This window comes from Protomyctophum parallelum (assembly GCF_964188405.1).
Source record: "Protomyctophum parallelum genome assembly, chromosome: 8".
NCBI lineage: Eukaryota > Metazoa > Chordata > Actinopteri > Myctophiformes > Myctophidae > Protomyctophum > Protomyctophum parallelum.
In genome coordinates, this window is record NC_139703.1 from 25,385,187 (window position 1) to 25,398,347 (window position 13,161).

The 13,161-nt window shown below is 41.5% G+C and overlaps 2 protein-coding genes across 3 annotated transcripts in view; both read right to left on the reverse strand.

The window, feature by feature from the left end:
• LOC310863098 (MYG1 exonuclease-like) overlaps nt 1–9,310 on the reverse strand; it is a 293,850-nt gene extending 284,540 nt beyond the window's left edge. For both annotated transcript variants that reach the window (XR_014569638.1, XM_083771222.1), the window contains exons 1-4: nt 8,999–9,310; nt 8,122–8,234; nt 3,000–3,159; nt 1,725–1,874 (exon numbers count right to left, since the gene is read on the reverse strand). Coding sequence is in view for 1 of the 2 variants with exons in the window: in XM_083771222.1 (XP_083627348.1) it covers nt 1,725–1,874; nt 3,000–3,159; nt 8,122–8,234; nt 8,999–9,259 (684 nt within the window). In the remaining variant the exon portion in view is untranslated. The remainder of the gene's footprint in view (nt 1–1,724; nt 1,875–2,999; nt 3,160–8,121; nt 8,235–8,998) is intronic.
• Nucleotides 9,311–10,167: 857 nt separating this feature from the next.
• Nucleotides 10,168–12,925, reverse strand: LOC310862839 (kelch-like protein 36). Its single transcript, XM_083770945.1, has 5 exons — nt 12,854–12,925; nt 11,718–11,906; nt 11,376–11,519; nt 10,957–11,146; nt 10,168–10,859 (listed from the first exon to the last, which is right to left on the reverse strand). The coding sequence occupies exons 1-5, from the start codon at nt 12,885–12,887 to the stop codon at nt 10,706–10,708; spliced, it is 711 nt and encodes a 236-aa protein (XP_083627071.1). The 5' UTR covers nt 12,888–12,925; the 3' UTR covers nt 10,168–10,705.
• Nucleotides 12,926–13,161: the final 236 nt, after the last annotated feature.

Genomic DNA, 13,161 nt, shown 5'->3' on the forward strand with positions numbered 1-13,161 from the left:
ATCATAGCTTAGTTTTTATTTGGTTTTCATCAGTGAAAAAAGGTAGAAGACAAACATTTTTCGTCACAGTTTTAGTCGACGAAAATCTCGAAATCAACACTGAAGTAACCTCGCCTCACCAGGCTTTCCACCACCTCGGAGTCTGTATGATCCGAGCGGGAGCGGATGATATCCTTACGTCATGTTGTAGTATTGTTTTGTAGTCGACAGACAGGAACAACAGGCGTCAACTTTATTGATGGAAAAGGAAGGTTCCTTCTTCTTTACTTCTCATAATTATGAGAAGTAAAGAGCAGTACGGTAAAGACAGAGGCTGGACTCCTGTCTATAGTAATAATATAATAATAATCCTGTCTTATTAGGCCTATTTACCATTCTTGGAGCTCTCATGCGGTTGACACATGATGGGCTGTATTTTGCGTGTCTTAAGCACCAGGTCTTATTCCCTAACTTGAGTAAACTAAAGACCTGGAGGCGTGATCAATGCCATTTGGCTATTCTGAGTGGCCAAAGAGCATTGATCACGCCTCCAGGTCTTTAGTTTACTCAAGTTAGGGAATAAGACCTGGTACTAAGACACGCAAAATACAGCCCGATATGTCATGTTGCGCATCCCTCCCACCCTCCTCCAACACCCCGCACACACAGGCCAAGGCTCTGTGGATACATCGATAAATTAATGAGCCTTTCCAGACAGACAGGTTTTAATGGCGCAGGTCAATAAACATTAATAGCTTGTCTGTTGCCTACAGCTGCCAGCTGTGTATCAAATCCTCTTTATGCGTCCCCTCTTGATTCGTATTGACTATGGATGAGCTGATTCAACCAGGCAATTTGTAGTGTGTGTGTCTGAACTGTCCTACAACACCAACGCTAGCTCCAGTGTGAAACACACACACACACACACACACACACACACACACACGCACACGCACACACACACGCACACACAATCCCAAATGTTCTCAAGTAATGCAGAGGCCTCCTCAAGGGTAAATTTATATGGGGGAAAAAGAAAAAGCTACATTCCCCTTCCCCAACATGAACACACATGGCTGAAGGCCATCAGAATGTTCAAACCATTCTGCAACAGCATTTACATAACCATGAAGGATGGGAGGAAAATGAGTTTTTGGAGGTTTGTGTTGAGTTTCCAAGAGGTTTTGCTTATATATAGTTGTGGCGTTGGATGCCTAAAATGTACACGTCCAATTGACACTATAGGCTGAACGAATGCGACGGGAGCACGTCTGACCCCAACGCTGCAGAAAATCGCCCAAAACAGCCGATCTACAAGAACAAATGACAACTGACAAGTATAGATCGGAGATCCATCTACATCTATGAGAAAAAGGGGGTAAAATAAGTGGTTACTCAACAAAAAATAAAGTACTCGTATCGGTACTCTGTATTGGTGAGTTCTTTTTTGTTTTTAATGGTATACAACTCTAAGACGTGTCTGCACACGTCTTAAGGTATTTATAATCGATTCAGAATGGTCTCGACAATATCCTTTCCTTTGAATAGTTGTGTCAGTTACAAAAACATCGTTTAGTCACTCACTGCCCACCCACATCCCTGACATAAAACAATAAAAAGCCTATATTGCAATGTGAGGCCTTTTGTTACTAAAAGATCCCCATGTCATCTCAATCCTTCAGATGTCAATCGTGTCATTTTGATATACGGTATATTTAATAACAGAGCATCACACAAACACACACCTCCGTGTCTTGACTCTTGCTGTTCCAGCGTGGGTTCAGGTGGCCGACACGTGCGCTCATGGTGGTGGAGACAGCGAAGCGGGCCTCTCCGTCGTACTGCGAGATGCCGTTGTCTATGGCGTCCACCTCCTCAACAAAGTTCTCATACAGCTGTACAAAACGGAAGGAAAGACGGGTTAAGAGACTCTTAAGTGTGCATGCTCGGGTTGGCGCAGTGGTAAAATGCCTTTAGATCCACCATGGTACTGTACAACCGGCTTTGTCGAGCGTCTACACTACACGAACACAACTGACCCGTGTTCAGTTTGGGGTAGGGAAGGGTGATATTTGTCACTGCATGTCATCACATGCCATTATGAACCCATTTTGGGCGGGAACCCCTTTTGGTGTTTTAAACATTATGTTATAATTTAGCTATTGAAAAATAGCAGATCTACAAGCTCATAGCGCGCAACTTGTAGGTCTGCTATTTCTGAAAAATCGTTAAAATGTGCCTCAAATCTTTCATAAAATTGTCATGATTTAGAAATTTTTTTTTTTAAATTTCGACGTCAGGCCTGAATGGGTTAATAAGAGTGCCACCACCACCGAACACTGTAGTCCCCTAAAATATTGGAAATGAGCCGCCCTGCCAGATGCAGTCTTCAGGGGGAACATATACTGAATATGCGTGAAGAAAGTAGCTTTTTAATTATTGCCTCCTAAAAAATACAGTGTATAACGAACATAATTTCTTCAAGGCAATGGTACAACACACAAGACATGGTAAGTGCAACATAGTGCAACATCTATTGCATCCTGTGCCGTTTATGGAAGGCGGGCAGAGGGCCCTGGTGCAGTCAGAGAGACTGGATTTGTTTTAAGAGCATTTCATGTATCGTTGCTGTCAGGATAAAATCGAAAAATCGAATCATTTGAAGTTTGAACAGAAAAATGTTACCAGTTGACATGTTTTATACTTAATTTTACAGCCATTCAAGTTTCATTAAAGTATTGAAGTTAAAGTTATACTGTGTAACTTTGTTATCCTTTCTTTCACTGGTAGGCAATATTTTTTACAACAGACCTGCAATACTGACCGTTTTCTAAAATCAGATTTATTTATTTACCCCCCCCCCCCCCCCCCCCTTCCCTTTCTCTTCTGTGGAAAAAGTGACACGATGGGAACTGTGCACAAAAACAAAATGTCACCTACTCTTCTAATCTGTGATGTGACAATAAAGCCGATTCTGAACCATGGAACTAGGCCTTGGTGTGCCCTCCCTGTCTGTTCACCTTGTCGTAGAGCACTTCAAGGTGCCTGTCGTCCTCCTTCAGCTGCGTCAACTGGGCGAGCAGCCGCTGGCCAAAGTGCACGTAGATGAGACCCGCTGAGCTTAGCTTGGTCACCCAGCGTTTCTCTGGAAATAGACTGTGGAAGCTCTCTGCAAATGTCCTGGGGGAAGAGAACAAAATGTGCCATTAAACTGTTCACACACCGAGACAGCAGCAACAACAAGCTATTCATTACAGGTTGTAAAAGCCTGCAGTTTGTTGGAATCAAATTTAATAAGCTGAAACTGTGTAAAAAAATCACTGGGTGGGGCCGTGAGGGTGTTGTGTCCTTGTTCTATAGTTACCCTGGCTGTTGCATTGTGTCAAAGAAGGGGGCGAACTACGTCAGCAGTCAGACTGAGCTACGTCCGTAAGTCATTGAGAAGGCATTGACCACAATCAACTCCATCGACAATTAGCTTTGGAAGACCAAGCGCAGCAGATTGATGACCATAATAATCAGAGTGGCCTGACTGTGTATACGCAGCACGGTTTATTGAAGGATATTTCATTTGTGTTCCAGGAACAGAATATAATGTACCAGAGAGGGCAAATAATTTACGATGTAATCACTTTTTCCATTAAAATAACGTTTTAATGTAAGTCATTATGTTGATTTACTGGGTCAGGGTACGGGGTCATATCAGCATTGTGGTCTGGTCTGGTCAGCTTTGTTGTCCAAAATGGAAACGGGGACGGCAGATTTAAAGTGGTTAGAGAGCAAATACACTGAAATGTGTGAAACATTTTTATTGACACCCTAGAGGTCCGGAGCAATGCAAAATAGACACTGTGCTATTAAACACCCATTACAAATGTCATGCTGACATTTTTCTCCACTGGCTTTATCCAAAAGGACTTTCGAATCTCAGAGACATGCAGATATGGGCAGCATGTAGGCGTGTCACAATTATTAATTAATCACCTAATAACACATTAATAACACAATTAATTGAGATAGTCGCAATTATTTTTGCATACGTCAATCGTTTCCATATAACAGTATTTTCTACATTTGCATTTAAGTTAAAAAAAAATGTATGAGTACTTTTTCCACCACTGAACTGCTGTGTTCCCTAATGTCATGTAAATGTATTCCACTGTTTGACTGTCTGTTTTTCCGTTTTGTGTTTCCTGTGAGGACTGCGGATGAAAATTAGCAATTGTGCTATATCCAGTGTATTAACGTCCATGCGACGTCCATTAATATGCATTGTCCTGTCCAAATAAACAAATAAAAGTAACATTTGTGAGCGTGGCCTGACAGGAACAAAAGGCAGTGACCCTGGCAGGAGACAGAAATAGGTGGGTGGGCCCCAAACACAGCATTTAATCACGCTTTAATTGAGATGCTTTGGGCTGCCGCGCAGTGGAAAAATTACAATCAAAACCAATGAGTAGCATGCTGGAGGGGGAGATTGATTAGATTACAAATCACAACCCAGAGCTCTAAATTGACCAAGCTGAGCATCTCCGCACTGATTAGCAGGAGATGGGGCAAAGAGGGAGTGAAAAATGAGAAGCTGATTGGTATGGGGGGGGGGGGGGGGGGGGTAAACCAGACGAAGAGTGACCATCAAACTGTCTCTGCTTGCAAAGGCCAGTAGGGCCATCACGATTACAAATTTAAGTTGAGGATTAATTGTCACACAAATAATGGCGATTATTGCCTGGTAATCAAAAAATGGGGCACAGGGCAGATATGACAAATAACCGAAATATACAAAGAAATTATTGACATAATCATTATTTGTATACCAAAAAAGATCAGCACCATTCTGAAGTGAATGGTGCTGTGCTGTGCTGTGCTGTACTGTACTGTACTGTACTGTACTGTACTGTACTGTACTGTACTGTACTGTACTGTACTGTACTGCAATGTACTGCACTGTACTGTACTGTACAAGCCCTCCTCCCTGGCCTGTGTGTGTCTGTGTCTGTGTGTTAGGCTGTGCAACAGTGACACTTGGTCGTGAACAAACGCTATAACGCTATTTTTGTGCTCGGACAGACCCAGGGACAGACCCAGGGACATGCATAGCTGTCTATAGGAGTGGTTGCACCACTCAAAAAGAAAGGGTAAAACAATAGCGGAACTAGCTGATCTACAAGCGTACAACACATCACAACGAGATGCATTGTAAGCTTGTAGATCGCATTTTTGAATGGTTCAACCACTCAAAAAAAGTGTGTGGGTCCCTGTGTCCCAGCATGAAAATAGCGTTGTAGCGTTTGTTCACCACCAAGTGTCACTGTTGCACAGCCTACAGTACAGTACAGTACCACTCACTTCAGACGGGTCAGATTTTTTTAATATATGAAACTTTTTCAACATGGAAACGATTATGACGTTTATGACAAATCTTATCTCAAATAATTACAATTAGACGATAATTAGGAATGCACCGAATATTCGGGCACGGAAAATATTCGGCCGAATAGTGGCAAATAAATGCATATTCAGTATTTACCTTTCGTAACCTACTGTTTTGTTGTGATAACATAAACAAAATGTAATCATGTCTTTTGCCATTATCATGTAGCTCTACAATAAAGGTACGGCTATGACAGCAATGTTATACAAACTGGAAAAGCAAATAAATGATATAACGTACTGTATAATATTAATCAAATAATAATCATATTTTACTATTCGGTATTTGGTTTTCAGCCAACCGTTTCCTATATTTGGTATTCGGTTTAGGCCAAGAATTCCCCATTCGGTGAGTACACTAACGATTATGTAATAATTGTCACAGGCATATATGCCAGTTTTGTGGCATATTATCATTAGTCTTTATATTGATATATACTTATATAGTACACACACAGTGCAATCTGGAATGCTGATTGAACTCTGCAGTCTGCATGCGCTTCAAAGCAAAACCCTGGCACTAACATGCATGTCTTTTTGTCGTGGGAGGGAACTCACGTCAACACGGAGGGGGGGAGACATGGAAACTCCACAAAGAAAGGCCCCAGGTGGATTCAACCCCAAGGACATTCTGCTGTGAGGCAACCGTTCTAATCACGGAGCCACCATGCCATATTAAAACAACTCAACATGAACACACTCAGTAGAAGGTTACAGTGAATGAACTGTGGTACTGCCCAGCCCAGGAACCACAGAATGCTAGTCATCATATTGTACCTGCTTGTTTACTTTGGTAGTCCCATTTTGCACCATAAAAGCATAGTTATTCTCAGAGATTTGTAGAAACTCATTTTATAGTATTTATACAGACTATTTAAATCAATTTGAATCCATCAATGAATGATGCCTATTCCCAATATGTCCATTTTGAATATGCCAATGGTCTATGCCTAATTGCCTATGTGTGATCAAGCCACTAAGGATAAAAATGGATGCGGACTGACCAACCGATTTTTGTTCATTTCACACAAGGACATCAAGCTCTAAATGAGTCATAAATCACTTCAAATGACTGATGATCTGCTCTGAAGAAGGCTGTCACCGAAACCCGTTCTCAATACAATATGAGAAATTGCATCTGAGCCAGTCTTGCAATCTTTTATTTCAGAGTGCCGCTCTTTCCACTTTGGTGGTTTAGGAATTCAATCCCTTCAAATGTGAGCTCCTTTAATTTTATCTATTATCACAGTCCAACTCAATCTCCTTGCCTGCAGGTGCACACACACACACACACACGCACACACACCTCCCAGCACATGTGTGTTCTCCCGTGGCCCCTAACACAGTAGTGTTAGCCTCTGTGCCTCGTGAGCCAAACAGCATGGCGTCGGTCGATTGATGGAGCATTAATTACCACCGGCCACCCGCTAGGGAGAGAGACATGGCATGTCCTCCTCACCACGGTCATAAAAGCCATCTCTGCTTATCATCAATACATTAACCCATTTAGGCCCGACGTTGAAATTTAAAAATGTCTTTTTAAAATGTACTTTTTTCTGAAAAACCTCGTTTCTATATCAGTGGTTCTCAATATTTCATGTCAAGGACCCCAAAATGTATATGTAATTGGCCGCCGACCCCCATCTGAAAATATGTTGTTCCAGGGACCCTCCCAGAAGCAAAGATTTGAGTTAAAAACTGAAACTCTGAAAAGAATATATATTCAAAGATTTGAATTTCTTTTAACGATTAATTGTCACACAAATAATTGTGATTAATGATTTAATTGTGTTTCTGGGACAAATGGATAAAGTATACATTTCTGTTTATATGGAAATCAAAAAATATAAAAGGTGGATATGACAAATAACTGAAATATTATAAAGAAATGATTGACATGTTCATTATCTTTGTGACGCATTGTAAGCTTGTAGATCTGCCATTTCAGTTTTTTTTCAACATAGAAATGATTATGCTGATATAATTGCGATTATCTAAAAAAAAAACTGTAATTAGACAATTATGTATTAATTGTGACAGGCCTATATGATTTAAGAAGTATTTGTTTTTACGCAAAAGAATGCGTAATTTCATTTTTGACTAGACCTTACATTTTTTAACATTTCTTTTCCCCACGATTTGTGTAACGCATTTTTTCACCCAGTGTCAATCTAGTGTAATCCTGGGCACTACACTCCCTCTGCCAACCTGGGGAGAGCAACAGACTGACCTCATACTTCCTTAAATGAATGAGGAGTCCAAGGTTCTTTTCACTTGACGGGGGGGGTTTCCCCAATTGGACGTAGCATGTGGAAGGAACATGTTATTCCAACCAGTTCCTATCCCTCCATCAGGAACCCCGGCTGGCCAGGGGGAGGCAGTTTAGAGACCAGGATTACTGCATGTTTTTTTTGTGAGGGCACCTACCCTAGGCGACACAGGCGGAACATGCAAACTCCACACAGAAAGGCCCTTTCACAAACCCCAACTAGGGTATGGGCACTGATGACACGGAGGAGAGAACACGACCCCAGCGGGAATCAAACCCAGGACCTTCTAGCTGTGAGGCGACAGCGCTACCGAATGCGCCACCGTGCCCCCGACTAGACCTAACATTATAAAATGGGTCAGGCGAACGTTTTTTTCTCCCTGAAATAAAAACGTCTGGCTTTCCGAGGCTAGGCGAACGTTGTCCTCCCATACTCTTACCTCTGGTGATGGTCATAGCGATGCCTCTTTGGGTCAAACTCTCCTCCCACATCCACCACTATGTCACACTTGGCCAATTGTGCTGGGTCTCTGGTGCGGATTATTTCAGCATCCTGTGCAATGAATATCAAGATTTTTACATTACTATAGGAATAGCAGAATTTCTTTTTGAGTGGTGCAACCACCCCAAGGAACAGCAATGTCCGTGTTGTTCACCTATGTGTCCGCCTATGTATGTGACGTTAATGAGCACCAGTATGACTATTAGTACCATTAGGGGCACTGTTGTGCCAGAAACAGAGCTAATGAGAGAGAGGGGGGGGTGAGGGGGTGATTTTTGAATGAGAAATGACCTACCAATAGGCTAACCTTAATATTCATAATGAACACAAAACAGGCCTGTAAAAGAAGTTCTATCATTCCTGCTTCTGGAAAAACTCAACAGGCCTCAAAAAAAAGACAACAGGCCTGTGACTAATATTCCCATATTTATGAAAGCCATCCTGATTCCTGGAAGTTGGGGATTTACAACCAGCTGCTTCATACTCAAATATAAAATGTCGATATGCTTTAGCTCTGCACTTTAGTGTCCCGACAGCACCACCTTCTGGAATGTTAAAAGCACTACAGAGATCTTAGAGATCACTCACAACAAAAATTGGAAATATTCTAGTAAAGCAAAAGCACCTCCATTTTTTACTTTTTGGACTATAGCCTAAGCACAATTTGAAGGCAATACTTTTGTACATTTACTCAAGTAAGCTTTGAATTCCGACTTTTACTTGTATATTTCTACAATGCAGTCAGTATTCATACTTTTAGTTAAGTAAAAACAACTCGAGTACTTTTCCCACCACTTATCTGTGTACTCAATCACCTTATACTCTGGCAGTTGACGCAGGATCCAACACGCCAGAACCTCGTCGCAGTGAAACGTTCCATTGTGGGTACCGATCTTAACGGGCATGTTGGTGCGGAGTCGCTTAGGTTCGCTGGACATGTATCGTATTTGTGACCGACTTGCTGCGGCTACAGACAGGGGACCTTTACTAGCGTACACGTTTGAAAGTAGCAACACGCTCGCAAATTTACGTCTGCTCAAAAGTGACGAGAGCTTTGTGAAATTGGATGCAATCATATAGTCAAATACATAAACGACACACACTGCAAATTGCAACGCTGTGGAGGACAGTATATCCAGTCGTACCGGAAATTGTAATCTTCTTCTATGGATTTTGTGTTGCATTACTGCCATCTGCTGGAGTTATTTAACGCCTACATCTTCCCAACAGTAGGAAAATTGAGCCAATGGGCCGTTCCTAGTATCCAGTGGCATTTGTGTACCCAGGTCATAGTGCAGCATATCTTGTGTAAAATAAGCAAAAACACTATTTCCAAAAATCTTACTTTGTTTTAAGATGTCTGGAGCGTTGCTTGTTTTTAGGGCCTTTGAGGTGCTGTGGTACCATGAGGTTCACGCATAGTCGAATCATGCAATGCATGCATGATGGCTCCTGTTAGGGTCTTTACTTCCAAGGTATTTTTGTTGACCAGTGAGGAGATCCTACAGGAATCTTGTTCTTTGAGTGCGTGCCTGCATTTGTTTTCATGTGTTTTGTAGGTTTTTAAATATCAATTTGTTTACTTTTCAACAGGGCCGTGCAGAGAGCACTGAGGGGGCAGGGGCTCAAACTCCAGAAAAGGGCACACGATTTTTGGGGGTGGTCTTTTTGTGGAGTCCGTCCCTTGTGCCATTTCATGTCATTGGACAGTAAAATAAGCAATATGTTTTCATAGGGATTAGGGAAGCTGTGATAGTGACTGCAATGGCCTGGGGGAGGCACTAAGTCCTCTCGGTGAGGGCTCCTCACTGGCAGGTGAGTCAGTACGGTACAACAGCAGTGACAACACAGAAATGTGTGGGGAGGGTTCATTGGCATAAGGACAAAATTGGAAGAAATAAAAGGGGTGAAAATAACTGGAAACTCAAAAAAAAGAAAAGAAAAAAGAACAAGGCTGATTTATGTTAATTATATGAATGAGTTGTTTCACTATTTATTTTTTACAAAACAAAAACACTGAACAAGCTTTTTATTTATAAACCTTATCTACAGTTACATCACTGAGTGCCACCCCCAAAACAATGTAAACTTTAGTGGCACATGGTTGTCGCATGGAGTAAAGTCCACCTCTGTGGAGTCCAGCTCCACGGAGCATCCTGCTTGGACGCACATCTATACCACAACTCAGAACGGTACAACAGCAGTGGCAATACAGAAATGTGTGGGGAGGGTTCTTTGGCATAATGACAACATTTGAAGAAAAAAAAGGGGTAAAAATAACTGCCAATTCGAAAAAGAAAAGAAAGGGGCAGATTTGTTATAATTAACACGTTTTCTTTTTTAACAAAAATAAAATAAAAAACTAAATAAATAAATAGTAATTACTCTATAGGTTGACGCAATACAGACATCCAAATCAAGTAAAAACAATATGTGTGTGTGTGTGTGTGTGTGTGTGTGTGTGTGTGTGTGTGTGTGTGTGTGTGTGTGTGTGTCTGGTTCCTCCAGTTCCAGACCCCACCCTAGTCACCATCAGTATCATCTTCTTTGGGTTGACCATGATCATTCCTCAGCTTGAGAGAGACACATGAGATTTTAGAGTGAACATAAGGCATCTCTCCCACAGTTTCCCACGTGTCCGTCTCTTCAAAGTAGCACTCGATGTTGCGGACACAACTACACGAAGAGACAAACAAACAGCCATGAGAGAAATGTTGGTGTGTGGATAGGAAGACACATTTTCCCAGACATTCATGGAGCATCAGTGACATACCCATCCTCTTCACCAACGGGCAGACCTCCTACAACGTAGATCATTCCATCCACCACAACCATGTTAGGCGAGTAGCGTCCCTCTTGCATGGAGGCACACATGGTCCACCGGTTGGTTTGGGGGTTGTAGCATTCCATTGTCTTTTCAGTTGTCGTAACGTACGACAACTGTTCAAGTTCTGTACCTCCTCCTATAGGCAAACAAGAATGAACAGGATAGCGACTGTTAGTGCGTTTTATTGTGTGCCCAAACTATAGTGACGTTTAAGTGAGTCTATTATGGGACTAACTAAGATCAGTGGTGGAAAGTAACTGAATACATTTACTCAAGTACTGTACATTTAATTTTCCTTGCTGTTTTATTTTAATTTTTTTAATACTTTTTACTTCTACACCAGTACAGGTCAGAGGCAATGATACCTGCAACATAGATCTTTCCATTCAGAACACAAGCAGCTGATTCCTCGCGTGGAATCTGCAGTGGAGCGACTTCTGTCCACACAGATGTTTTAGGGTTGTACTTGGTGGCCCCCTGGGGCTTGTTTGGGTTTTGTTTATTTGGACCTAGAGTCCAGGAGGACACACAGATAAAAATATTAATCACCATCAACAGGAGAAGTGTGGATACATAATAATAATACCAAAGTATTTGTACATTTTCAGTGAACCATTTATGCTTGACATCCACTAACACTACATGAAAAACACAACCTCATGAAACCCAGCAGGCTGAACCTGTAGGTCCATAAATCTGTTCCATACCAATAAAATACAGATGTCCATCCAGGGCGACCACATCACAGCTGAGAGAAAAAGCTGCAACATGCGCTTCCACACTGCCAGACTCCATGAGCTGCCAGGTGTCTGATTTGGGGTCATAGCGTTCCATCGACCCCCCCTCCGTAGTACACCCCCCCACTGCAAACACATATCCATCCAAAATCACCAGGCCTATGGACCATGTAGGGTTGATCAGGGGGGGAAAAAAAATTGATCATTAGAAGTGATGACCGTGGCCATATGCTCTATAAGCTCTATGCAGCATCTCATTGGGTAACCAAGGCAAAAACACTTAGTGGTTATCCCAAAACAAACTCACTGTTGCTTGAACGCACCACTGCACTAATACGGGAATACTTAATATCATCAATATACATTTATTTTATAATTAATAATAGAAATGGATACAGACTTCCAGAGCATTGCAAACTAGTTTTGAATGCTATATTTATAGGTCAATATTGCAGTCTGTACAGTGAGTAGGAGCCAAAGAGTGTTTATATTTATATCGCATTGGCACTTCATACCTGCTCAGCCTTAAGGCTGGTTTGACCATGGGGTAGTGTGAGATCTCGGGAGAGATATAATTAGTTGACTGCATTTTTCATTGACATTTTGTATTTTGCCCACTGTTTCTCTGCACATGTATTATGTGCAGAGTGTCTATTTAGGCCTATGTATTTAGAAATTGTATTGTAATATTTGGTGCAATGAAGAGAAGTAAATCATTTTAAACGTATGAGCCTTTGTGCACGTCATTACAGTTTTTATCTCCCAGGCTTAACCTTTCCGGCTGAATAACGTATTAGGGATTGCGATCAGATGCTATAAAGTATGTACAATTATCAACTGGATACACTTGTGATGTAATTATTCTGCAGTTGTAAGATATTCTGAAATATGTAAATAACTCAACATAGCCACATATCTGTTGCCCTACCTTACCACTTACACCACATTTCTACTTTTGTCATTTGGAAACAGACCATCTACTAGCATATGGACACGTAGTGAGTTTATAGATTTACTCTATTTTGAAAGAAAACGTGCCTATGATGACATAATAGGGACATCAGGCTTGATGCGTTAAATTTCATTTGATAGTTTGACAATCTTACTTAAGTCACTGCGAGGCTTATTCATGGGGGCCATCTTCAACCATGAGTTATGGTTAACATCATAGCGCCACATCTCATCAGTACAACCTCCTGCCATATACAGAGTGGAACCTATGGTGGAAGGAGAGCACAATTGAAAACAAGTTATAACTTGATTGTTTTTTTTAGTTGTTTTTTTTAAGATATTTCTTTGCAGCTTACGCCTTTTTATTGATTTTTTAAGGGATAGAAAGTAGGCTCACAGGAAACGGGAGAGAGAGATGGGGGGATGACATGCGGTAAAGGCCGTGTCGGGTCCGGGAGTCGAA

Excerpts from the sequence above, each read along its gene's own strand:
- LOC310862839 (XM_083770945.1), bottom strand. The coding sequence starts at position 12,887 with ATGGCCCCCATGAATAAGCCTCGCAGTGACTTAA. Across the intron at positions 11,907-12,853 it reads TAAGCCTCGCAGTGACTTAA|GCCTGGTGATTTTGGATGGA; the intron begins GTAAGATTGTCA and ends CATGGTCCATAG. Across the intron at positions 11,520-11,717 it reads TGGACATCTGTATTTTATTG|GTCCAAATAAACAAAACCCA; the intron begins GTATGGAACAGA and ends CCTGGACTCTAG.